Source organism: Cryptomeria japonica, chromosome 3 (genome assembly GCF_030272615.1).
Source record: "Cryptomeria japonica chromosome 3, Sugi_1.0, whole genome shotgun sequence".
NCBI classification, from domain to species: Eukaryota; Viridiplantae; Streptophyta; class Pinopsida; order Cupressales; family Cupressaceae; genus Cryptomeria; species Cryptomeria japonica.
The window spans coordinates 437,961,507-437,989,308 of NC_081407.1; the positions used below are offsets into that span (position 1 = coordinate 437,961,507).

The 27,802-nt window shown below is 37.8% G+C and overlaps 1 protein-coding gene and 1 pseudogene across 1 annotated transcript in view; one reads left to right on the forward strand and one right to left on the reverse strand.

Moving 5' to 3' along the window:
* The window catches only part of LOC131068474 (pre-mRNA-processing-splicing factor 8A), a 61,531-nt gene extending 34,717 nt beyond the window's left edge, over positions 1 to 26,814 (forward strand). Inside the window, exons 2-26 of the mRNA XM_058003654.2 lie at positions 306 to 429; positions 543 to 635; positions 731 to 1,121; positions 1,243 to 1,729; positions 1,856 to 2,646; positions 3,015 to 3,100; positions 3,193 to 3,375; positions 3,517 to 3,831; positions 3,932 to 4,236; positions 4,331 to 4,785; positions 4,887 to 5,013; positions 5,120 to 5,361; positions 5,578 to 5,701; positions 5,815 to 6,004; positions 6,088 to 6,195; positions 6,283 to 6,536; positions 6,672 to 7,288; positions 7,467 to 7,573; positions 7,671 to 7,925; positions 8,075 to 8,548; positions 8,710 to 8,871; positions 8,982 to 9,179; positions 9,269 to 9,547; positions 9,657 to 9,899; positions 26,125 to 26,814. Coding sequence (XP_057859637.1) covers positions 306 to 429; positions 543 to 635; positions 731 to 1,121; positions 1,243 to 1,729; positions 1,856 to 2,646; positions 3,015 to 3,100; positions 3,193 to 3,375; positions 3,517 to 3,831; positions 3,932 to 4,236; positions 4,331 to 4,785; positions 4,887 to 5,013; positions 5,120 to 5,361; positions 5,578 to 5,701; positions 5,815 to 6,004; positions 6,088 to 6,195; positions 6,283 to 6,536; positions 6,672 to 7,288; positions 7,467 to 7,573; positions 7,671 to 7,925; positions 8,075 to 8,548; positions 8,710 to 8,871; positions 8,982 to 9,179; positions 9,269 to 9,547; positions 9,657 to 9,899; positions 26,125 to 26,316 — 6,802 coding nt within the window. The 3' untranslated portion in view covers positions 26,317 to 26,814. The remainder of the gene's footprint in view (positions 1 to 305; positions 430 to 542; positions 636 to 730; positions 1,122 to 1,242; positions 1,730 to 1,855; positions 2,647 to 3,014; positions 3,101 to 3,192; positions 3,376 to 3,516; positions 3,832 to 3,931; positions 4,237 to 4,330; positions 4,786 to 4,886; positions 5,014 to 5,119; positions 5,362 to 5,577; positions 5,702 to 5,814; positions 6,005 to 6,087; positions 6,196 to 6,282; positions 6,537 to 6,671; positions 7,289 to 7,466; positions 7,574 to 7,670; positions 7,926 to 8,074; positions 8,549 to 8,709; positions 8,872 to 8,981; positions 9,180 to 9,268; positions 9,548 to 9,656; positions 9,900 to 26,124) is intronic.
* LOC131068475 (probable serine/threonine-protein kinase At1g54610) lies at positions 21,230 to 21,986 on the reverse strand (annotated as a pseudogene).
* Positions 26,815 to 27,802: the final 988 nt, after the last annotated feature.

The window sequence follows — 27,802 nt, forward strand, 5'->3', positions numbered from 1 at the left end:
GTTTCATGCCATTGTTCACACCAGTGTCTAAAGTATTAAAGCTTGGTGTTGTTATAGAGTATAGTGATAAATTTTGAACATAAAAAATTTACAAATTTTCTTGACCTGGCTGCTTCATTAATTTATTTGATTTGCAGTGTCTAGCAAAGGAGTAGTATTCTGGACTAGGTCAATAAATATGTACTTAAAACTTTTTCTTGAGGTGCTTGATTCCTTTCAAAATTATGCTCTTGCTTTGACTGCATAGGAATGTTACTATTTCTTTTTAATTCAATTTAAGTGATTGATGTTTTGGATATTGACAGAGATCATGGAGATATGTCTTCAAAGAAATATCGACATGATAAACGTGTTTATCTTGGAGCACTTAAATTTGTTCCTCATGCAGTGTACAAGCTTCTTGAAAACATGCCTATGCCCTGGGAGCAGGTATTAAGCTTACATTTTGCATTGTATTTGTGTATGCTACAGTCTTTATCTATATATTGTCCCGACACTTGTGCTTATCATTTGGTTTGTGTGAAAAATGTTTGTCTGTAAAGGTCCGAGATGTGAAGGTGTTATATCATATTACTGGGGCTATTACATTTGTTAATGAAATACCCTGGGTTGTTGAACCAATATTCATGGCTCAGGTAAAGTTGTTTTTTTAACTTCTGACATTTTTCTTGTTTCATGGTTTCTGCCTATTATTGTCAATGATAAAACCTGATTGGAGGCTTGTCTACAGTGGGGTACAATGTGGATCATGATGCGGAGAGAGAAAAGAGATAGGCGGCATTTTAAAAGAATGCGCTTTCCACCATTTGATGATGAGGAACCACCTTTAGATTATGCAGACAATTTGTTAGATGTGGATCCTTTGGAACCTATCCAGCTGGAACTAGATGAGGAAGAAGATTCTGCTGTATGTACATGGTTCTATGATCATAAGCCCCTGGTGAAAACAAAACTTATCAATGGTCCTAGTTATAGAAGGTGGCAGTTGTCACTTCCAATCATGGCAACTTTGCACCGACTTGCAGGGCAGCTGCTTTCCGATTTGATTGATAAAAATTATTTCTATCTTTTTGATATGGAATCATTTTTCACTGCAAAAGCATTGAACATGTGTATACCAGGTATCATGCATCATATAATTGATCTGATTATTGGGCCTAACTTGTACTTTTTTTCTTATTTTTTGTAGTTGCTTGTATTCATAAGTTTCCATCTGGACTTATGCATCTTTTCTATCAACAGGTGGTCCAAAGTTTGAGCCTTTGTACCGAGATATGGAGAAAGGTGATGAGGACTGGAATGAGTTTAATGATATCAATAAGCTTATTATCCGCTCTCCACTTCGGACAGAGTATAGAATAGCATTTCCTCATCTCTACAACAACAGGCCAAGGAAAGTGAAGCTTTGTGTATATCATACTCCGATGGTCATGTACATAAAGACAGAAGATCCCGATTTACCAGCCTTTTATTTTGATCCTTTGATCCATCCAATTTCCTTTCATAGGACCGATCGTCGGGATAAGAAAACTTATGAAGAAGAGGATGATGATGACTTCTTTCTTCCAGAAGCTGTTGAACCATTGTTGTATAATACACCACTTTATACAGATACAACAGCTGCAGGCATCTCATTATTATTTGCTCCACGACCTTTCAATATGCGATCAGGTCGGACACGACGAGCTGAGGACATCCCTCTTGTTTCTGATTGGTATAAGGAGCACTGGTATGTTCTCATCGTGTTCTATTTCTTTGGTGCATCATGCACATTATGAACTCTCTTTCATGGTCCTCTCTTATAAATCTTTATATGCATTAAGAAATAATTTCTTTGAACTTTATTGTGATTCAGTCCGCCCACATATCCAGTGAAGGTTCGAGTGAGCTATCAAAAGCTGTTGAAATGTTATGTATTGAATGAACTGCACCATAGGCCACCAAAAGCTCAGAAAAAGAAGTACTTGTTCCGTTCTCTCCAAGCTACTAAGTTTTTCCAGACAACTGAGTTGGACTGGGCAGAGGCAGGACTTCAGGTTTGCAGGCAGGGATACAACATGCTGAATCTTCTTATTCATCGAAAGAACTTGAATTATCTTCATTTAGATTATAATTTCAATCTGAAACCTGTGAAGACACTCACAACCAAAGAGCGTAAAAAATCACGATTTGGAAATGCTTTTCACTTGTGTCGTGAGATTCTGAGATTAACAAAGCTTGTTGTGGATGCCAATATACAATTTCGGCTGGGAAATGTAGATGCTTTTCAGTTGGCAGATGGATTGCAGTATACATTTTCACATGTAGGGCAGTTGACTGGTATGTATCGTTATAAGTATCGTCTCATGCGGCAAATCAGGATGTGCAAGGATTTAAAGCATCTAATTTACTATCGCTTTAATACTGGACCTGTTGGGAAGGGACCTGGTTGTGGTTTCTGGGCTCCAATGTGGAGGGTGTGGTTGTTTTTCCTACGCGGTATTGTGCCATTGTTGGAAAGATGGCTTGGGAACTTGCTTGCTCGACAGTTTGAAGGCCGTCATTCAAAGGGAGTGGCAAAGACTGTGACTAAACAAAGGGTTGAAAGTCATTTTGACTTGGAACTTAGAGCAGCTGTCATGCATGATGTTCTTGATGCAATGCCAGGTAATTCTAAGAAATGCCACTTTCTTTTAATCTATACATTCTAAATTGCTTTTACTTTTTTATTGGATAGATAACAAGAAAGCCGGTTACTGCTAGAAATGATTCACTAGAAGAAATCATTTAGTTGATAGTGTTAGCCTTGAATTCTTCTTGGATTCTTATATCTTGTTCTGCAAGTCTTTTCTTATATTTTTTGGGATTCATCATCACTTCTTTTGATTGTATGATACCCTTGATTTGTAGTCCGTTTGAAAACTGCCTAGCTCTATTTGGCACGGAATTTTATTTTTGTTCTATGATGATGTATCCAAGTTTCTTTAGATGGTCCGTCATATGATATTCTTACTTAAATGATGGTACTGTTACAGAGGGTATTAAACAGAACAAAGCACGCACTATCTTGCAGCACCTGAGTGAAGCTTGGCGTTGTTGGAAGGCAAACATCCCTTGGAAGGTACTTTTATAGTAATGCTTTAAATTTCTCTTGATTGTCTCTATTTTCTATTATCGCATGTTTGCTAATAAATTACTGCTTTGATACTGCAGGTACCGGGTTTGCCAGTGCCTATTGAGAATATGATTCTTCGTTATGTTAAATCTAAAGCAGATTGGTGGACTAATGTTGCACACTACAATCGTGAACGTATTCGGCGTGGTGCAACTGTGGACAAGACAGTTTGTCGTAAAAATCTGGGAAGGCTCACACGTCTATGGCTTAAAGCAGAGCAGGTATGTGTTTTTTCTCTTATTTGGGACAAGCAGTGTACCATGCTTAGTTTGTGTTTAAATATGCGACATGTAAGGCATGTTTGGTAAATTGGGAGCTTCTACAATTATTATGGCATATCGATTTGGTTAATTTTCCTGCAGGAACGACAACATAATTACTTGAAAGATGGTCCATACGTGACACCAGAGGAAGCTGTGGCTATCTATACCACTACAGTACATTGGCTGGAATCAAGAAAGTTTTCTCCTATTCCTTTTCCACCGTTGTCATATAAGCATGATACTAAGCTTCTGATACTGGCACTGGAGCGGTTGAAGGAGTCTTACAGTGTTGCAGTCAGACTAAATCAGCAACAGAGAGAAGAGCTAGGTCTTATTGAACAGGCATATGACAATCCTCATGAGGCATTATCACGTATTAAACGTCATCTGCTTACTCAACGCTCCTTTAAAGAAGTATGCTAAGCTTTTAACCATTCCTTCCATAAATGATGTTGTTCAGATTGAGATACTACTGTTCATATGGTAATGGCTAACTATGGGTTACATGATGCAGGTAGGAATTGAGTTTATGGACTTGTATAGCTATCTGATTCCTGTTTATGAAATTGAACCTCTGGAGAAAATTACAGATGCATATCTTGATCAGTATCTCTGGTATGAAGGGGACAAACGCCATCTTTTTCCAAACTGGATTAAACCTGCAGATTCAGAGCCACCTCCTCTGTTGGTTTATAAATGGTGTCAAGGTATAAATAATTTACAGGATATATGGGATACTAGTGAAGGCCAATGTGTTGTGATGCTACAGACAAAATTTGAGAAGTTCTTTGAAAAGATAGATCTGACAATGTTGAACAGGTGTGTTATTAGCTTTTGCACTGTGATTTTTATTCTACTTTGGAAATCCCTTCTGAAATTCTGATTATGTTTATTAAATAAATCTAATTTGCAGGCTTTTACGTTTGGTGCTCGATCATAATATTGCTGATTATGTCACTGCAAAGAACAATGTGGTTTTATCATACAAAGATATGAGCCATACAAATTCATATGGCTTAATACGAGGCCTTCAGTTTGCATCATTTGTTGTGCAATATTATGGTCTTGTTTTGGATCTCCTGGTTCTTGGTTTGACTCGGGCAAGTGAAATAGCTGGTTCCCCACAGATGCCGAATGAATTCATTACTTTTTGGGATACAAAAGTGGAGACGAGACATCCAATAAGACTATATTCTCGATATATTGACAAAGTGCACATGCTTTTTAGATTCACTCATGAAGAAGCAAGGGATCTTATCCAGCGCTACCTTACAGAACATCCAGATCCAAATAATGAAAACATGGTAGGTTATAACAATAAGAAGTGCTGGCCTAGAGATGCTCGAATGAGGCTGATGAAACATGATGGTAATATTGATTTTCTTTTTTTCATTTTGGTTTTCTTGGAATAAATTAAAAGTCATATTGCAGTTTGTATTTACATAGCATGTGTTTTTTATGCATTGCAGTTAATCTTGGAAGGAGTGTTTTTTGGGATATAAAGAACAGACTTCCTCGTAGTATCACAACATTAGAGTGGGAGAACAGTTTTGTTTCTGTGTACAGCAAGGACAATCCTAATTTGCTTTTCAGCATGTATGTCTACCTGGCTCAGCTATGTCTTTTTTTTCCTATTTTGTCAAGTAGTGCCTTTTGCAATAATGATATAAAATGTTCATAACTAGTCATGCATTATATGTAGGTGTGGATTTGAAGTTCGCATATTGCCTAAGATAAGAATGACTCAAGAAGCATTCAGCAACTTGAAGGATGGAGTCTGGAATCTGCAAAATGAACAGACTAAAGAGCGCACTGCTGTTGCTTTCTTGCGTGTTGATGATGAACACATGAAGGTGTTTGAGAATCGTGTTAGGCAGATCCTCATGTCATCAGGATCAACAACTTTCACAAAAATTGTAAACAAGTGGAATACTGCACTTATAGGTAGATGTTTTTGCTTGTTAATGTCTGATGCACTTTTGCGATATCTTCTCCTTGTGTGCATAGTTACTTATTCTACTTAGTTATAAATGTGACGTGGTTGTCATTGGGTCTTCCATACTACTTGAGCTATTTAGATTGTTTGCAGAAAATATGCTCTTCTGGAATATTGTTAGGGTTTTATTTTTCATGTGCTTATGCATTTTTTGAGCTCTGCAGGGCTTATGACATACTTCCGTGAAGCAACTGTGCATACACAAGAACTTCTTGATCTCCTAGTCAAATGTGAAAATAAAATTCAAACTCGCATTAAAATTGGTTTGAACTCCAAGATGCCTAGCAGGTATGTTGTCTTTCTCCACACGAGTTATTGTACAAAGGACTTCCAGAGACAAATTTGAAGTTACCTGGTTAGATATGTATTTTCATTCTGATATATGATGTTTGGTGGACTAGGTTTCCTCCTGTCATCTTCTATACACCCAAGGAAATTGGAGGACTGGGAATGTTATCTATGGGACACATTTTGATTCCACAAAGTGACTTGCGTTATAGCCAACAGACAGATGTTGGTGTAACACATTTCCGTAGTGGTATGAGCCATGAAGAAGATCAACTTATTCCTAATCTATATCGATACATACAGGTAACAAATTAATAATTGTCTACGTTCTGTATCATGTTAAGTTTAGCTGTTAGGGGCTTAACTAACAGTGTTTTGTATTGCAGCCCTGGGAGAGTGAGTTCATAGATTCTCAACGTGTCTGGGCAGAATATGCTTTAAAAAGGCAAGAGGCACAGGCTCAGAATAGGCGTTTAACACTTGAGGATCTTGAGGTATCCTTTCAACTATTTACTTTCTGAGGCTTTAATTACTGAATCTGCCCCATTCATGGTATTTATTTATTTTTTTGTTTGTTGCAGGACTCATGGGATAGAGGTATTCCTCGTATTAATACTCTCTTTCAGAAAGATCGGCATACACTAGCATATGATAAAGGATGGAGGGTACGGACAGATTTTAAACAGTATCAGGTTTTGAAGCAAAATCCATTTTGGTGGACTCATCAGCGACATGATGGGAAGCTGTGGAATTTGAATAATTATCGAACAGATGTTATTCAGGCACTTGGAGGAGTTGAAGGCATTCTGGAGCATACTCTCTTCAAGGGAACTTAGTAAGTTCTAATTCTTTTTGTATTCCCTTATGTCCTAGTCATGTGCTCTTTTAGTAGATATGAAAGATTGCTGGTAGTGACCATTCCAAATTCTTGTTGGACAATTTCTGATGTTTCCTTGCTTGTGTGGTGAAGCTTTCCAACATGGGAAGGTTTGTTTTGGGAAAAAGCATCTGGTTTTGAGGAGTCTATGAAGTATAAAAAGCTGACAAATGCACAAAGATCAGGGCTGAATCAAATTCCTAATAGAAGATTTACTCTCTGGTGGTCTCCTACCATAAATCGTGCCAATGTTTATGTGGGTTTCCAAGTGCAGCTAGATTTGACTGGAATTTTTATGCATGGAAAAATTCCAACGCTGAAAATATCATTGATACAGATATTTAGAGCTCATTTGTGGCAGAAGGTACATGAAAGTGTTGTTATGGATCTCTGTCAGGTCCTTGACCAAGAGTTGGATGCTTTGGAAATTGAGACTGTCCAAAAGGAAACTATACATCCTCGGAAAAGTTATAAGATGAACAGCTCTTGTGCTGATATTCTTCTCTTTGCGGCTTATAAATGGCCAATGTGTAAACCCAGCCTTGTTGCAGAGGCAAAGGATGTTTTTGATCAGAAGGCAAGTAATAAGTATTGGATTGATGTGCAACTTCGTTGGGGTGATTATGATTCCCATGACATAGAGAGATATACAAGAGCCAAGTTTTTGGATTACACAACAGACAACATGTCAATCTATCCATCACCTACTGGTATGTGCCTGTGGAAATTTTTGTTAAAATAGCATCTGGATCTTTAAATATCAGAGCTACATTATAAGAGAGAATCCTCATTAATCATTTAGATTGTGTTTGCTTACACTTTTTGTGAAATTTAAGGTCAAGATAGATTTCAATTTTGAAATGTTAAGCTAAGGCAAATTTTTTTCAGGTGTTATGATTGCCATTGATCTTGCCTACAATCTACACTCTGCATTTGGTAATTGGTTTCCGGGTTCGAAGCCTCTTCTAGCCCAAGCTATGAATAAAATAATGAAGGTAAATCAGTACTATCATATTATGTGGTGAATTCCATACAATCTCATTTATTCTATGTTTTTGAAGTGCTCATGTATATGTTAAAAACCTTTTGCAGTCAAATCCTGCACTGTATGTATTAAGGGAGCGCATAAGAAAAGGTCTACAGCTTTATTCTTCTGAGCCCACAGAACCATACTTATCTTCTCAAAATTATGGAGAAATTTTCAGCAACCAAATCATATGGTTTGTGGATGATACAAATGTATATCGTGTCACTATCCATAAAACTTTTGAAGGAAATCTTACAACAAAGCCTATCAATGGGGCAATTTTTATATTCAACCCAAGGACAGGGCAACTATTTTTGAAGGTTTGTTTTCCTTCTAGTATGTCATTTGTGTTTAATACGTACTGCTATCTTTCATTTTGGAGGCTTCACTCAGAAAACATTCTTTATAAGGGATGGGATTATAAGGGCATGATTCTGTCTAACATAAATAAAAAAATTGGATACTGCAGGTCATCCATACTAGTGTGTGGGCAGGGCAGAAGCGGCTTGGTCAGCTAGCAAAATGGAAGACAGCTGAAGAAGTAGCTGCATTGGTAAGGTCATTACCTGTTGAGGAGCAACCAAAACAGATTATTGTTACGCGTAAGGGAATGCTTGACCCCTTGGAAGTTCATTTACTTGACTTTCCCAATATTGTCATCAAAGGCAGTGAGCTTCAGTTGCCATTCCAAGCATGCTTAAAAATTGAAAAGTTTGGCGATCTAATTCTGAAGGCTACTGAGCCCCAAATGGTTCTCTTCAACATATATGATGATTGGTTAAAGACTATCTCTTCATATACAGCATTTTCTCGCTTAATATTGATACTTCGTGCCCTTCACGTGAATAATGAGAAAGCAAAGATGTTGTTGAAACCTGATAAGACAGTTGTTACCGAGCCACATCACATTTGGCCAAACCTTTCTGATGATCAATGGATGAAGGTAAACCTCCTATGAAGCCATAATATTTTCTACAGAGGGTCTACAGTCATATTGTTTTGGAGGGTTTGTGTCATGAAAAGGTGTACATGAACTTTTTGCTTTGTTGAAATTTTAAGCAGAGGGACTGTATCCTGAAACAAACTTGATTATTGCTAATGCAGGTGGAAGTAGCTTTGAGAGACCTGATCCTGTCTGACTATGCTAAGAAGAATAATGTTAATACATCTGCATTAACTCAATCAGAAATTAGGGATATTATACTTGGAGCTGAAATAACACCACCTTCTCAACAAAGGCAACAGATTGCAGAAATTGAAAAGCAGGTGAGAGATCCTGTTTCATTTATTCTAGTTAACTGATGATGGTTTGCATTCTGATATGAATGTAAGTTATAGTAACAGTAAATTTATTGGGATCCACATGCTGTTTTCAGGCAAAGGAGGCAAGCCAACTCACTGCTGTTACAACTAGAACTACAAATGTGCATGGTGACGAGTTGATTGTTACAACCACAAGTCCATATGAGCAGGCTGCTTTTGGTTCTAAAACAGATTGGAGAGTTAGGGCTATATCTGCAACAAACCTCTATCTTAGAGTCAATCATATCTATGTGAACTCAGATGATATCAAGGTACAATTAACGTGTTGTTATATGTGGCAATTTGATTTTTTATATTTTTGCTGTGATCTAATCATTGGTTAATTTGATAATTTGAACAGGAAACTGGTTATACATACATCATTCCCAAGAACATACTGAAGAAATTCATTTGCATAGCAGACCTTAGAACCCAGATTTCAGGCTATCTCTATGGTGTAAGTCCTCCAGACAATCCACAGGTGAAGGAAATTCGTTGCATATCTATGCCTCCACAGTGGGGCACACATCAACAAGTTCATTTGCCCTTGGCTTTGCCTGAGCATGATTTTCTGAATGATCTAGAACCTTTAGGATGGATGCATACACAACCAAATGAACTTCCTCAGTTATCACCTCAGGTTTGTGGTGGTTAGTGCCGTACTTGTTAGTTTTAAAGGCAGGTTGTATTTATGCACAGTGAAAATATGTTAAAGAATTATTACTTATTTTCTGTTTGTCAAACTTCAGGACTTAACATGTCATGCTCGAATCCTAGAAAACAATAAGCAATGGGATGGAGAAAAATGCATAATTCTTACATGCAGCTTCACTCCTGGCTCTTGCTCCTTAACTGCATACAAACTCACACCAACAGGATATGAATGGGGACGGCTTAACAAAGACACTGGAAGCAATCCACATGGATATCTACCCACTCATTATGAAAAAGTACAAATGCTTCTAAGTGATCGCTTCCTCGGCTTTTATATGGTATATATTCTAACATTTTTCTTAAAGCAATGTTGAGTCTCCTTTTTTGTCAGCTTCATTTGTCTTATTTTTAGTTGTGGGTTATAATCAAATTTCTTCTATATGGTTTTTACGCTGAAATAATTTTGGTGCAGTCTTAGTCGGGCAATTCTCATGTATAGCTAGCAAGATTACAAATAATTAAATATAAAGCATTGATGGAAACAATGGAATTTTAGAAATCTTTTGTTCCAGTGTATTCCACTGTGTGATTTAAAAATATGAAGTAACAAAGAAATTAAATTTAGGGAAAGCTGTTAGCTGTGAAAATTTTATTAATATAAGGACTTTTATTCCACATCAGATGACAGTTAACAATTCTAATTTAAAATGAATATAATTACAAAGTTCCATTGTTTTTGATAATTGTAAAAGAACAGGTCTCTGAAAGGGCCTGAATTCTTTAACAAAAAAGTAGCCATCAAGCAAGAGGAACAAGTTCCATGAGGTATGGAACAATCAAAACCACCAAAAATCGATAGGAACAAAAAACAAGAAGAGAAACAGTGACAACATAACATAGAACTAGAGAAATACCAAGAAAGCACCTCCTAGTTGATATCAGAAGGCTTCTTGAGGGCCTGAGGCAGCCTGCCATTCCTTAGGAAGTTTGCTTGGTGCACAAAAGAAGCTTCCATGGGATACTTATCAATAATAATGGTTTCAACATTCCAGGCCATAGTCTTAACTCTTATTCTTTTCCCAGGACCCTCTAATTTGTTACCCCTTTTCCTTTTTCTAATTTTGTTTTGGAGCGCATAGAGAGTAGTAGCTTGAATCTTTATAGTGATTTTGCCAAAGGCCACAACTTGAGCAAGATTTTGTTTCAACTCATCTTGGATTCTTGGAATGTGAGGATTTTCTTCTCCAGTTTCTCTTTTTTGAAATTTGTAAGAAAAAATTGTTATCTTCCTGCCAAATCTCATCATAAAAATGGTCTCTGGCTTGCTCCTTGTCTTCTTAAAAAGCTCTTTCTCAATCTCTTGGATTCTTATTCTGGAGTCCTGATGTTGTCATAAAAACCACTTCATAATGTTATGTAAATTTAGTTTATCTTCCAGCATGTGAATGTGGCTTTTCAAATTGGTATAGTTAGGACATTTCAGGTTAGCACCTTATCCTGCTTACACTGGGGATCCAATTCTCTTTCTGCACATTCCCAGCAACTCTGGGATTCTTGGATTTGGAAGGACGCCAATGGAATAATGTTGACAATTGGCTCAATTGGATCTTACTCAATCAAATTTGGCTTTAATCTGCTCATGAAACTTGAGACACCTGACTATAACTGGAAATTCATATTGAATCATAATCTCATCTAAGAGTAATTTCTTTTGGTGGGCTACTTGTTAGGAAAAAATCTAAGTTGCAGGGTTTGCCCCCCTAGACCCCTGGTACTGGTCCGGTCCGGTCCTGGTCCGGTCCGCCTGTGGTCTGGATAGGGTCCGTGATTCACAGGCCTGGTTCGGACCAGTTCAAACCCAAGATCGTGTTGTTTTTAATTGCTGGTAATTTCCAATTCATTCGACTATTTTCATTGTTTTCTAAAGCCTGCGATATAATAGATAATATACCCGATAAGGGTCGTGGATAGACATGATCCCAATCGGGGTGACACTACAAGAAAGGGGTGCGATATTAATTTACACCTGATGGACAAATATATTAGTTAACTGCTAACTAAAAGAAACTTAGCAAAAAGGAAACTATTAGCATAGTTTAAGAATTAACAGCAATGTAATCATTGATATAAGACAGCGATTATAAGGAAACAAATAAACTGATGATAAAGGTTATGTCAGCAGTCAGTAGAAAGATATCTCCTGCTGCCATAACATCAGCACTCCCTCTTAGCTAGGGAGATATCTTTCCATAGATGTCATGGAGTCTATCAACATGACATCCACAATGGCTACTCCCATTTGTGGAGAATTGTTCATCATGGAGTCACTCAATGTGATTTCCACCATGGCTACCCCATGTGTGGAAGAGAATATGTGCACAAGTGCTTATCACGGAATTACTCAATGTGATGTCATCATGGAGTCTCTCAACATGATGTCCACCATGGCTACTCCCATGTGTGGAAAAACACAAGCATAAAGGATACATCACGGAGTCTCTCAACATGATGTTGTCATGGAGTCTCTCAACATGACATCCACCATGGCTACTCCCAGAGGGTGGATAGAACCACATCTCTGTCTCAGAGATGGACAAGGGCTTTCACCTCAAATTTCTGTGTCATAGAGAAAGATGCATTAACAAGGGCTTTCACCTCAAATTTCTCCGTCTCAAAGAAAAATGCATTAACAAGGGCTTTAACCTCAAATTTCTCCCTCTCAAAGTAAAATGCATTACAATTTACAACAAGTCTTCATGATGATGTGACTGCCTCTGAAGCTCCAAGTACTTCCATCTACCTCCTGGCCTCCTTGTCCAAGATTGCCTCCGTTGGTTTGTTAGACTCCCTCTGAATGTTAATTCCTCCTCTTCGAGGAAACTGATTGCAATCTGTATAGGCTCTTCCTCTTCGAGAGATGTCTCAACTCAGTGCCGTGGCACTACTGCACATTCAAAATGGATTATTTATCACTCCATCTGTCATAGCAATGTCAGTGATCCTCATGTCACTACCGCACACCTAGAATGGAATACTTATCACTCCATCTCATAGTATGGTCACATGCTCACGTCTCATAGTATGGTCTCGGACTATCATCTAATAATTCATTAAATCAACTCTTTCCAACTTCACGCCCGACAACAAGCATATGCAAATACGTGGCTCAAGGATGAACTGTCCTTTCCGAATTTGATGCAGTCTCTTAATGACAGCATCCTTTCCTACTCCACTTGGTCCACTGATGACAATAACAAGTGTTATGGCAGGGGGAACTTGAGGCTCTGAATTAAGAGGGCGGCCTAGAGATGTCTCTATCTCTCTTAGTATTTTAGCCTTTATTTTCTCTTTGGTTCCATCTAATTCCAGTGTTGTTCTCTGCACCTCATTCTTCAGAATATGGTTCTCGGTATCAAGAAGCCAAGCTCCCCTTATAAGCTCTTCCTTGGTCATTGAAGATGGCTCATCCTTGCCTTCAAATATGCTGTCTTCCATCATGCTCGATGCCATTTTCAAGCCTTGAATTCTCATGCCCAGATCCAAAACTAGACAGATCGCTGGAAGAAGACACGGCTACAGCATTTATCACCCTGTTTTCAATTCTTCTATGCATAGATTGCACCTGCTCCAACTCGACTTTAAGTCTCTTCCCTAACTCCCTTAGTTGTTTTCCTCATCGAAAATATATTTCCGTGAAATAAAATTCTGATCCTGGTGCTGTTCATAACTTCGTATGTTACATAGAGAGCGGATGCCATAAGGTCAATGTTAATAAAAGGATATCAATAGCCGCAAAGGCATACATTATATGTCCGATTTTTGCTCCTCTCCTTCAAGATTTACATATAGCACAACAGAGCACTACTTCTCTAATCTCTGAGAAAAAAATTAAAATAGCAGAAAAACAAGCTCGACGAAAAACGTAATCCAAGAATCTGGTTTTCGCCCTCTCCTTGCCCTCTTGAGCAGTATATTAAGAAATGTTTCTTTACTGTAAACCAGACTAAATACTTCAAAAGATCGCAAGCCATGATAAACTATATAGTTGCCACACTTAGGGCCGCCGCCAAACAACTGCCAGAAAACCCTGACTTAAAATACAACATTCAAGACATTCAAACAATGACTGTCCGATATATGGTGATGCGTAGCCAAAGGCAAGACAACAAGATCACTTGTCTTTTCCTTTGCGCAGCACAAGACTTTGGAGAGAGAATCAAGTAAAACAGAAAGCACATTTATTCCCTTTATTCGTGCCTGCTCTGATACCATGTTCTTTTTTAATTGCTGGTAATCTCCAGTTCATTCTTCTAAAGCCTGCGATATAATAGATAATATACCCGATAAGGGTCGTGGATAGACATGATCCCAATCGGGGTGACACTACAAGAAGGGGGTGCGATATTAATTTACACCCGATGGACAAATATATTAGTTAACTGCTAACTAAAAGAAACTTAGCAAAAAGGAAACTATTAACATAGTTTAAGAATTAACAGCACTGTAATCGCTGATATAAGATAGCGATTATAAGGAAACAAATAAACCGATGATAAAGGTTATGTGTCAGCAGTCAGGAGGAAGATATCTCCTGCTGCTATAACATCAACAGGTCGAACCCGAGGGTCTGATGGCCCAAAAATGGTTTTTTTTTTGAAATCCACCACATAAATTATTTTAAATATAACCCTAAAAGTGAGTCTCAAAACATTAACTTGGCTCATTTCACACAAGCAACATGACTACAAGCAAAAGGGGAAACGAAGATGTGGTATATAGAGCCAGAGCATACTGATTTGGATGCTTTCATTTCTCAGCTTTCTCAGCTTGTTGCATTTGATGATGCGGATAGTGAGCAAACTTATAGTGCAAGTGCAAGTGTAAGTGGCATTGGCATTGGTTCATCTAATATCAATGTCAATGATGAGGAGGAGAATGAGGATGATGAATTAGAGAATCCATTTGATGATTAAACTTTAAATTGTTGAAAGTTGAAACAATGATACTTGAATATTTTGCCATTTTGATATTAAACTTGATATAAATGATGCTATTATGGTATGATCATGATGCTATGATTACAAGTTTATGTTGGTTTTGTTGTTTATATGATGCTATGTGACATGCTAATCTTAATTCATGCTTATAGGCTGCATATATATATATACACTACATGTTTTTGTACTAATGAACCCAAACGAATCCAAACCCCTTTTCAAAATTTTGCCGTACCGGCGTATCGGTTCTTTGAACCCGAAGCGGTGCCCGAACCCGAACTGGCAACTTAGGAAAAAATGCTCACAATTGACGATTTGAAGAGTAGGGGTTTCTCCCTTGCCAACATATACATCGAGTGCAAAAAAGAGGAGGAATTCATTAATCTTCTTTTCATAGAGTGTACCTTTGCATGGAATACTGGGAAGCTATGCTAAATAAGTTAAAAATTCAATGGGTTTGGCCTAGGGACATCAGGCTTTTTGATGCCAGATCTGGTCATCTTATTATTCAAGAAATTTGGTCATTGTACTATTCAAGAAATTCAGTCGCAAGCCCTTCCACACATCTGCTAGGGCATCTGGAAAGAAAGAAATAACAGGATTTAGAAACAGAAGTAGGCCTTGGAATGTTGTGCTCTTGAAAATCTACCAGGCAATACAAAAGAATGTTAATTCTTCCCGAATCAAAAGGCTAAGTTTTTTTTCCACTTCTGTTGAACAAGAAATTGTTGCCATTTGGACCTTGTGATCCACTTTGGATAATGTGGATACTCTAAAAAAATAGAAAAGAAAAACTACATGTGGGCTCCTTCTGATATGGGATGGATCAAACTTAATTTTGACGGAACCTTAAAAGGAAACTTGAGCAGGATGGTGGTGGAAAGAGTGCTTAGGAAGAATAAAGGAGAGTTCTTTGCTACTTTTGCTTTGAACTTGGTTTTCGATCCAATATCTAAGCTAAAGCCTTAGCGGCTCTTTTTGGCTTAATCTTGGCTAAAGATCTTCATATCCCCAACATTGATGTGGAGGGGAACTGAAAAATCATTTTTGGTAGGCTAAACTCGAAGGCTGTTTCTCATAGTTCATATAAGAGCATTATTGATGATGCGAAGGAGCTTTTAAAGTCCTTTCAAAAACATTAGAATCCTTCACATCTATATTGAAGAAACCCAAATTGCGGATGTACTTGGTAATATGGGGGTACATATAATGGTCAATATTATTGGTATGAGGAGTGCACACTTAAAAAATTAGAATAGGAATATCAAATGAATACAATAATACTCTTAATTTTTAGTCACCAGTTTATGCCATAGAAGACTACTGTTTCATGATGTAGTTAAGAGCAATGAAGCAATAGTCTGCAAAAAATCACGATTATACCCGATTAATCTTGAATCCTGGAGCTAGCCGATTTGTTCTCCAAAAAAATCCCGATTCATGAAAAAATCGTTGACCAAGTGTTGACCCAATTTTCAAATTTTTTTTTGCATTTAAATCACATTAAAATAATGTTAAAAACCCCCAAAATGGCAAAAAAGTGAAAAAAATCATTGTAGAAACTTGCAAAACCCTAGAAAAACACATGAAATTACTGAATTTGCTTAGAAATAGGGTTGGTCTGAGACAAAATCAGAGTCAATGTGGAATCAACATTGAAAAAGTTTGTTATTTTGTCCATTTTCGGGGGGTTCAATCATTCCCCACACTTGCTCAAACCCATGAGCTCAAAAACCCAACAAAGGTAGAAAGCCCATGAGCTCAATGGCCCAATAGGGGTTTGAACCTTGGTGGCTACCTCACCAATGGAGTTTTTCTACCACAACAATAAACGTTCAAAGACATATTTCATATATGTAGATATAGATATATGATTTATAATTTATAATTGATATAGTTAATTTTTTCTCAAACAAAGACATACAATTCATTATGTGAGCAATATATCTAAAGTGCTCCACAAAATAAATCTGAATGACAACAAACAAGCTTACATAGTTGTAATAAAAGAGGCTCCCAACACACAATCATTAAAATTTGTCTCTACCTAAAATAGTAGTTGCAAGCTAGGTATTGCCAAAACCAGTGGCTTGCTAATCTTTTACTTTGCCTTTTGTTGAATTCTACCACATATAAAAGACTTACCAATTGCCGTCAGGGTATATAAAGCATTGCAGCTGTGGAATATGATTTGATAAGCTTTCTCAAATATTGAACTACCCCTAGAAAACTCCTTGCCTCAATCACAATGAAAGTCTTGGATCACTTCAAAATGGCTTCCACTTTTACTAAACTCTTAACCATTGTTGGATCTCTGTCTGATAAATTTTGATCTCATCTACTTCACAGACTTAGCTAATCTTTGATTTCAGACTTAGACAACTATTTGGTGACTGCCCTTTTAAAAAGTTAAATGAATATTTGCCTATGTAATCAGAAATATGAATATAAACAACAAAAATCTGTTTTCTACAATTCATGGGTTAAACTCCTTGTCTCAATCACAGTGAAAGTCTTGGATCACTTCAAATGGCTTCCACTTCTACTAAATTCCTAGCAATAGTTGGATCTCTGTCGGATAAATTTTGATCTCGACTACTTCATAGACTTAGCTAATACCCTTAGAAAACTCCTTGCCTCAATCACAATGAAAGTCTTGGATCACTTCAAAATGGCTTCCACTTTTACTAAATTCCTAACAATGGTTGGAACTCAATCTGATAAATTTTGATCTTAGCTACTTCATAGACTTAGCTAATCTTTGATCTCGGACTTAGACAACTATTTGGTGTATTTGGTGACTGCCCTTTTAAAAAGTTAAATGAATATTTGCCTATGTAATTGGCAACATGAATATAAACAACAAAATCTATTTTCTACTATTCATGGGTTAAACTCTATTTTATTTACTCTCTATATCTCTATGCTATGGAAATACCCTTGAATTTTTTTAAAAAAGTAGTTTGTGTCTATTTTTCTACAAATTTTTTTCAATTTTTTAAAATCCAATTTCTTACCCATTGTTTCAAAAAATCTTATACTTTTGGTTTGCCGATTTTTTCCCCAAATGATTTTTGTTACTATGATAAAAAGCACTGTAATTGTGGAATATGATTTGATAAGCTCTCTAAAATATTGAATTAACCCTACAAAACTCCTCGCCTCAATCACAATGAAATTCTTGGATCACTTCAAAATGACTTTTACTTTTACTATTTGTCTGTTAACTTTTGATCTTAGTTACTTCATAGACTTAGTTAATACCTAGACAACTATTTGGTGTATTTGGTGACTGCCCTCTTAAAAAGTTAACTGATTATTTGCCTATGTAATCAGTAATATGAATATAAACAACAAAAAATAATTTTCTACAATTCACAGGTTAAACTCTATTTTATTTGCTCTTTATATCTCTATGCTATGGAAATGCCCTGAAATTATTTAAAAAAATAGTTTTTCTCTTTTTCTACAATTTTTAATATTTTTTTTAAATCCGTTTTTTTCCCGATTTTTCGCCAATTTTTTCAAAAAATCTTATACTTTTGGTTTGCTGATTTTTTCCCTAAACGATTTTTGCTACTTTGGTTAAGAGAAGTACGCTTGTAATCATGAAAGCTTAGATGTCATTGTGGAGGGGGAGATTGATAACTATAATAGATTCCTTTGTATTGGTGACAAGAAATCTTCCTATTTCATCTACAAGATTTCTCTTGCATTTCCGTTGGCTCTATTTTGTAGTTTAGCACTTTACACTTCAGGGCTCCCGTTGATAACAAGTAACAACATTATGGAAGCAAATATGCTTAGAGTTGACTCCTCTTCCTATGAGAAAATTAGAAACATTGCCACCATCTGGTACATTCTAAGGAAGGGAGGCCTCACCAAGTATATTAAAGCAATCAACGGGTTTGACCCTCTGCTTTCAAGTGAATTTGCAAGATCTCGGGAGAATAGAATGGTTTATGTTAAAAGAATTTAATTCAATATCTCAAAAGAGCTTATTGCCATGGCTACGAGTTTACAAATGGAGGGACTCAAATTGTACAAGATGATCAAGTTCAAGGTGTTGAGTGGTAGGTGTGCTCGATTAACCACGGGCAATGATTTGCCCTCCCAACCATAGACAATATTTGATTGTCTCCCCCAAGCACTTCTCTTCTAAGTTAATACTACTGCTACGCTCACGTGGATACTGTTCTGCTGATTGTATGTCCTTCGATAATGCTAGAGAGTGGGATACGATCTTCATATATACTCGATCCGGTGTGCATTCAACCAACACAACTCCTCCATGAGTCAGCTTCTAATCAACACGCTTCTTGAATGGGACATGATTATATTATAATTATGAATCGGTTATGTCAACACGTCTCATATTAGAACCAATTCAGTTTCAAGGGACACATCTTAATCGGTTTATTACAAACACGTCTTAATCATTGTTTAGATAACAAAATCGGTTTAGCATGAGTATAACAAATCGACATAACTAAATTGTCTAAGGCCAATTAGGCCAATTAGACAATTTAGTTGTCTATATTGGCTCAGAAGAATTCCGACCGACGCTATTACATCAACACTCCCTTTTAGCTAGGGAGGAATCCTTCTTGATATCTGCAAGTCACATCACCTCATCGTGATGACTAACACAATGACTACACTCGTGTATGAAAGACGCATATTACCTCATCGTGATGTTTGACCACAATGGCTATTCCCATATGTGGAAAGGAAAGATATCACCTCACTGTGATATCAACCATCATGGCTTCTCCCATGGATGTTGTAAGAATAGGTATCACCTCACTATGATATCAACCATTATTGCGAGCTTGTCACCTCACAATGATGGTAAAATGTATAAGTGTTCATCATTGTGAGATCGTCACCTCACAATGATATTCACCATGGATCATCCTAGAGGGGGAACACACAAGTACAAGAAAATCATCACGAACTCTCTCACGTGATGTTGTCATGGTGTCACACACATGACATCCACCATAACTCCTCCTAGAGGGTGGATCCACCATGGCTCATCCCGAAGGGTAGAAATACAAATGAACACAACCACCATGGCTACTCCCAGAGGGTGGGTCCATCATGGCTACTTTCATGAATGGAAATGCAAAAGAACACAAGTGCACATCACATCTGAAATGTGATGTCGTCATCTCAGCATGACGTTCACCATAGCTACTCCCAGAGGGTGAATAAACACAAGTGCTAAGTCATGGAATTTCTTCCATGATATCCACCATGGCTACTCCCAAAGGGTGGATCCACCATACCTACTCACAAAGGGTGGAACAAGGGTTTACACGTCAAACTTCTCTTACAGAGAAGAATGCATTAACAAGGGCTTGCACCTCAAACTTCTCTCTCACAGAGAAGAATGCATTAAGGTACATCTCAAGAAATCACTAATGTTGGGACTCCTTTTGAATGTCTGAGTACTAACATCAACCTCCCGACCTTCTCGTCCAAGGTTGCCTCTGTAGGTTTGTTAGACTCCCTCTGAATGTTAATTCCTCCTCTTCGAAGAAACTGATTGTAATGGCAATCTGTATAGGTTCTCCCTCTTCAAGAGATGTTTCCATTTATGTGCCACCAACTTAGTCCCAAGGCAGCAGGCTGTGTCTCCATTCTTCAGCCTCTGTGACTTCCTCACAGGATGCATCAAGCTCTTTCTCCCTTGAATGTGATCTCTCATCATACTTTTGCTCCTCGATCCGTCCTAGAAGCATTTTAGAGAGAGATTACTAATAGTTCATAGAATTAAACTATCCCGAGGAGAGATACTAATGTTAATGCATGAATAATAACTACATAAGAAATTCATGAACATTATTCAAAGGTATAATCATAAAAAAAAACTTATCCGTTTAATCTTCCTCACAATCCAACAATTGTTCTTTCCTGATCTTTGCAGCACTGTAGTTTCTCATGAATGATCCAGGAAGTTGACCAGCATTCTCTGCCGTGGGCATCTGTTTGCCATGGTTTAGGCAATACAGAGGTCTCATAAAATGCATTGTGGGATCAGCGACAATTAAAGGTATCTCCTTTGGCATTGAACCGGGATTCATTCGTATCATCCTTGTATCCCAGACCAAGGTGGCATTCGCTGTACTTGAAGCATGAAAGTAGATTCCACAACTACTGAATGATACAGAGGTCACTCTTCAGATACTGCATCACTGTGCATAGCTCCATTAGACAACAGCTCCAGCGTTGAATTTATAAGAACGGCCAGCAGGTAATGGTGTTGTTAGAATCTCAGACTTCTTGAAGAGCCGCATCAAGGAAGTGGCATCCCACAACCAACTCACACATTCGCTTGACTTCTAATGCCCAACACCGTATCCCTTCCACTAGGTTACCTGCCAACATTAACAGTTTACAGAATAATGGTACCATACATGCCCACAATGAGGAGTGTTAGCAGAAACATCTTCCATATTTTCATGCAAAAAACTGTTCTGAGTTTCCAGCAATAATCTTTGTTGTAGCTGCCCAAACACAAATACATCTCCTTGAACTGCACCTCTAAAAGATATGAAATGGTTCTTGGAAGTGAACTGACCCAGCGAATACTCCAGGAATTTATATTCGGCAAGCCAACAACTATTATATTATTTCAAGAACTTCAATCACCACTGCCAATAGAAGTCTACAGCAATACAGCCTTCCCAAAATATAGTTTGGCATCAAATATTAATATCCTATGACTTAATGCTCTTCACGGCAATATAATCACCCAATAGAGGAATGGTGCGGACAAAGACACTGTCTGCAGATCACAAGAGAAACCTCATCACTCTTTAGAGCTGCAGATGCATTTCCACGATCAGCAGGTTCTATAGCAAGAAGAACATCCGTCAGAGCCAAAGCCAACGCTGGGAAATCTTTAAAGGTTTCTGCAACACAACACTTGTAAGGTTGTTGTGGCATGAAGATGGTTGCATGTGGCAACTTTGACTTTCTCCAATAATCTTCTGATGGTGAACCACACAGCTTAAAGATTTTGTGCAGCTGTTCCACCTCTGTTCTCCCAGGTATTATAGGTTTTACAGCAAGTAGCTCGGCAAGTATGCAACCTGTGCTCCACAAGTCCACGGCAACTTTGTATTCAGTGGCACCAAGTAAAAGTTCTGGAGGCCGATACCAAAGCGTTACCACATGGCTTGTCAAGGGCTGCCTGCGGTTCAGTGAACTTAATCCCTTGGCACGCAGCAAGTCCAGCAAGATCATGTTCCATGTACTCAAATACAAGATATAAACTGCAGGACATTCGTGAAGTAACCAATCCCTCCAACTTCACCACATATGGATGATCAAGTCTACGTAAAACCTGTATCACTCTTGCCATAAAGTGCACACTTTCAGGCTCCAAATTGTCAAACCGCACCTTCTTTAGGGCATCAATTTTTTTCAGTGCCAATATCATGTGCCTTATACACATTGCTGTAAGTTCCTTGTCCGATCTTATCAAGCTTCTCAAATGAATCTGCCCGTCGAAGAATGCAACATGTTCGCCTTCCGTGTGACTTGGTGGATTTCTCAGCCTGAGGTTCGAATTAGTATTGGAAATAATATCCACAAGCGGCCTCTGATGGTGTGGATGCCGTTGCACTGCTGTTGCTGTTGATCGACTGGTGATACACGGATCCATAATAACAATAATTTTTAAAACAATAGCCACAAATCCTTTCCGCTGCTGGACCACTTCTTTTTCAAATTCCTCAAAGTAATTATAAAGCTCTTTTCCTGTATAATGTTACAACATTGCATTCCTTAATAATTTGTTGCCATCATGTATTTACTGCATAGGCACAGCTCCACCTTAATTATGTTGCTTCTGACTTTGACTCCTTTGGTGAACCGGGTTCTAATCATTCAAAGATCCACGGACAATCAACACGACTAAAATAAACAAGGTAACAATGAAGAATCAGAATCTCAGGGTAGTGTGTAAATCCATCTACACATCCTTTAACTTCCCGCACATTGCTTCTTCTCAAGTAAGTAAAGCAAGAGGAGCACCGAGCCTCAAGAACAGAACTTCGTTTTCTTTCATTCGGTGCGTTCTGTGAAGTCAATGTAAGGGCAAAAGGAAACAAAGTAATGCAAAGACTCGCCTCCTGCATTTAAGCAAGGTGAATCAACCAAGCTGTTGACGCTTGCCAACAACCAATGCACAGGCTTAGAATTGTATCCGCTCTGATACCATGTTGAGTTGTAGGTGTGCTCAATTAACCACGGGCAATGATTTGCCCTCCCAAGCACTTCTCTCCTAAGTTAATACTACTGCTACGCTCACGTGGATACTGTTCTGCTGATTGTATGTCCTTTGATAATGCTAGAGAGTGGGATACGATCTTCATAAATACTCGATCCGGTGTGCATTCAACCAACACAACTCCTCCATGAGTCGGCTTCTAATCAACAAGCCTCTTGAATGGGACATGATTATATTATAATTATGAATCGGTTATGTCAACACGTCTCATATTAGAACCGATTCAGTTTCAAGGGACACATCTTAATCGGCTTATTACAAACACGTCTTAATCATTGTTTAGATAACAAAATTGGTTTAGCATGAGTATAACCAAATCGATATAAATAAATTGTCCAAGGCCGATTAGGCCTAGACAATTTAGTTGTCTATATTGGCTCAGAAGAATTCTGACCGACGCTATTACATCAACACAGGGATCACCAGCATAAGGAGGCTTTTTCGAGGAAAGGTGAAAAGGTTTCCAAATTTTAGAACTGCTTCAGAAAAGAAGACGTCTCCAAGCTCTAGGTGGAAGTAGCCGACATCTTCACAAGGTATTTCACCCTCATGGGTAGGTATAGAAGGATATACTTGCCACTTTCCAATGCTTAACCATCTCTGCCATGGGAAGAAAGTGATTTTTCCTTTTATCTCATTCTCTCAGATATTTTGTGCAAATTTGCCTCTAGGAAGTAGTTGTCCCTGCATCAGGGCTTAATCTACTGCATCTACATATTTGAATTTGGCTAAATCCCCACCCCAACTCTTCCTGGGGTTGTCAACTCTGCAAAGATACAGGTTAAACTGAAACAGGGTATCCCCGCAAACCCTAGTTGTGGGGTTGAGTTGTCTCCCCTTTTTCTGCACTCTGAAGCTTTGGTGGTGGATAAGCCTCCCCACACCCAACCCTATGCTCCTAAGGTCACTATTTTGGTTCCACCCAAGCTATTTTTCATTAAATGTTTGTCCTCGATATCTAGACAAGTAATGGTTTTTAATCCCAGGACTTGATGGGAGAATTAAGGGTTCTAGTCCTTAAATCTCTTAGTTTTTCCTTGGATGGTTTGCATCCTCTTTGGCTGTGATAATTTTCTTTCAAGTCACTTATATTTCCTTCCAATTGATGCCTCCTCTTATCAAAATTATCTCCCTTGTATATCCGATTGCTTCATAGGACACAACACTTGATACACCCTTTGGCTCTTGATAAACTATAATTGGTGTCCTTTGTTGTTTTCAGTATTTTATATATTGATTTCCCTATCCTAAGCTGCCACTTGTCCTTTCCTCATACACCCTCTCTCTCCCTTTCCCCACCTTTCTCACTCTTTTTATTGTGGCCCTACTATTTGAAGGGCGCGTTCGGATCCAAATCCATATTCTTTAGATGCAGACGAGCAGCGGCCTCTGAGCCGGTCAAGAGCGTAACTAAAGCGTCTTATGTGCATACACAGTCTCGGTCCACCGACCCACTAAGTTCAATTAAACAGAACGCCCGACCATCTTGATAACGGAAACGCAGCAACTCCCTGGATGGACCATCATTAGTCAGCATGCCATTGGACCATATAGTCGAAGCAAACACCGCTTCAAAAGTTGGACGAACCACAAAGAGCAAAGGCAAGGGTCGGGCTTAAATAAGCAGCACCCGAATCCTTTCCCCACCTTTCTCACTCTTTTTATTGTGGCTAGGTCTGCAATATCATCCATTTTTCTCCTGGTGCTCTCTACTATCATCCTGATGATGGATCACAGAGTGTGATCCGAAATGTTGATGCAAAAAAACTCACACAATCAAATCCAGAAGCATTATACAGATATAATTTTAGTTTTAATTCATTCATTCTTTAAACGCAATTGGAGATTTCTTAGTTTAGGTGCCATTTTTAAATCTCCTTTAATTACCTTCCTCGTGGCTAGTTTATGCTCTAGCGAATTACCTTCTTGTCTCGGGCGAATCTCATATAAATTCTTTTTTCAGTTGCTGAGTAAATTTCTAAAAATGTAAATTGGCTTATTTTGAAAACAGAACATCACAACCAGAGTTGTTGGGATTATGCAAAAAAGAGAGTCAATCACCTGTGTATGCAGGATAAGGTGCAAAACCCGAACTATCCTAAGTGTATCAATCTGAAAAGCTGCATTGACATATGGAAGGGTAGTTTAAAAAATTAAATCTGCATAACAACATTATCAAGTGGTTTTTATGGCAACATTAGGACTCTAGAAATAGAATCTACAAGATTGAGGAGTTATTTAAGACAGACAAGGAGGAAGCCAGAGACCATTATGACAATAAGATTTGGAAGGAAATTAACAAATTCTATGCCACATTTCAAATATGAGAAAATCCTCTTCATTTGGAGAAATCAGTATGAGTTGAACAAAAATCTTGCTCAAGTTGTGGCTTTAAGCAAAAAGCCTGTAATAAGTCCAGCTACCAGTCTCTGTGTGCTCCAAAATGAACTGCAAAAAAGGAAAAGACGTATCAAGTTGGAGGGCCCTGCAAGAAGATCGAGAGCTAAGACTATGGCCCACAATGCTGAAACCATTGTTATCAAAGCCATCGCCTGGGGGCTTCTTTTATGGACCAAGTCAACTTCTTGATGAGAAGGGTAGGCTGCCTCAAGCTTGAAGAAGCTTGTTGATATCATGGGAGGTACTTCCTTGGTGTTTCTCTGGTTCTGTGATGTGTTGTCCCTGTGTTTTCTGTTCCTATTGTTTTTTGGTGGTTTTGATTGTTCCATACCTCATAGAACTTGTTCTTCTTCCCTAATGGTTAGTTCATTGTAAAAGGGTTCGGGTCCTTTTCAAAAGCCTATTCTTTTACCATTATAAAAAACCATGGAATTTAGGTTTACTTTTATTTTTAAAAGTTAAAATTGTTAAACTGTCATCTGATGCGGAACAAAACTTTTGAGATTTTTTAAATTTTCACAGCTGACAGTTTTTTCCTATAACACTAGAAGGAAAGACAATCTTTGTTCTTGTTCATATCTGTTAGCTCTAGAATGTTCTAGATTTCTCAATGTATGTTTTTTGTATCTTGCTATTGTCTACTGGAAACCAATGGTATTGGTCTCTATTTATAAGCTAAATGTTACATACTAACTAAAATGTCAATTTTTCATTTTATGTCAAAATTACTGAGCCAAGCATGCGATGCTTATGCTAAATTATTCTTTGTTTGTTGAGTTGTGTTTGTGCAGATTTTGGGCAATTAAATTTATATTCTGAGTCAAAATTCCTAATCCAAGCACTTGATATTTCATGTACGTGCAGGTTCCAGACAATGGTCCATGGAATTACAATTTCATGGGTGTCAAGCATACGGTGAGTATGAAGTATGGAGTTAAGCTGGGAACTCCTCGAGACTTTTACCATGAGGATCATCGACCCACACACTTTCTGGAGTTCTGCAATCTTGAGGAGGGGGAGCATGCAGAGGGCGATACTGAAGATGTGTTCAATTAGATGTTCATTTGTGTGGTAGACAATGGACATGTAACACTTAACCAATTTGCATGCGTCACTTGTAGAAAGTCTATTAGTGCGGCACAAATATATTTAAATTGTGGAAGTTCTAATCCCATAGCTGGTCCTCTGGAAAACATCATTTTTGTCTAGACAGGTCATCTTTAATGCATTTTTCCGCTTTGTATTATATATCCAAGTGCTGACTGAATACTATAGTTACTTTTTTTTGATACCATGTCATTGAGCAGCTTAGAGATTCTCTAAACAAACAAACAAAGAAAGATGTGACAATTATGTACTTTTAAGTTCAAGAATGCTAAGTTCAGGCATGGTCTTGAGATCAATTTGAAAGCACTAATCGAAGGCAATTTCAGAAGTCTTTTAATATGCACTTCAATTGTAAATTCATTTTGAGCAGTATATCTTGTCCGCAAGAATTAGAATGTGTAAAGCCATATTATTGGAGTTAAGATTTTAGGGTGCTTTGCTTGCGTATCATGAATAACCATATATCAGATGGCGAATGATTCTGAAACTGGCAACCAAATTGTGATCGTTTTTTTGTGATGGAAATTCTTGTTTTATTCCAATCTCGTGAGCTCGATGCATTTTAAAAATGTATTTGGTTCGTTTTTTTGTAAGTCTCTAGGGAGGCAAACATAATTGATGCTGAATATCATATGACTGTTGGGGCAGAGACAAAATTATTATTTTAGATTTTTTTTTCAATGAATGTAAACGTGAATGCTGTAACTAAGCAAGGAGGAAAGGTTGGTGTTACTCTGTTAACTAGAGTCACCACGCCTATAGGGAGATGGATACCTTAACTAAAGAGAAGGCCGTCAAAGATTTTCCACTATTGAAATGTTTCGAGAACATTTTGATCTCTTCCAAGCAAGTGTTAGAAATTGTATCCTCGAAAATTACCCAATCAAGGTCAACAACATATGGTTGAATCTATATGAACGCGTGTTGTGTTTCTTCTCCACCAATTGTTTCAATTGACAAAAACACAGTGTAACTCTGTCCTGCTAGACTCTTTGGAAAAGAGCGTCCGACCAACCCGCTTTTCTTGGTATATTAATTTTATTGTCAGATTTATTCAAGTTATCAACTTGTGTTTTAGAACTCTCTGTCCACGCACTTCTTTCTATTCATGGGTACAATGATGAATATGAAAAATATAGCTTACAATGCAGAAGAAGGCGCATAGATGACAAATTGACAGCATGGCATTTTAAATTTGTGGGAGGATGAACTTTTGGGGCGTGATAGTTTTTTGAAGACATAACTGAAAACTGAAATCCGAAGTTACGTGGCGAAGCTTTACAAGCGGAAATAGCTTAATCACAAATACGAATGCTTTTGTGTCCATCTTAAAAACGATTTTAAGAGTAGTCCTGCATACCTGAAACAAATAAAACGAAAAAGCTATCTTTCATTTCCTTGAATTTTCATTTATCCTGATGATGGATCACGGAAT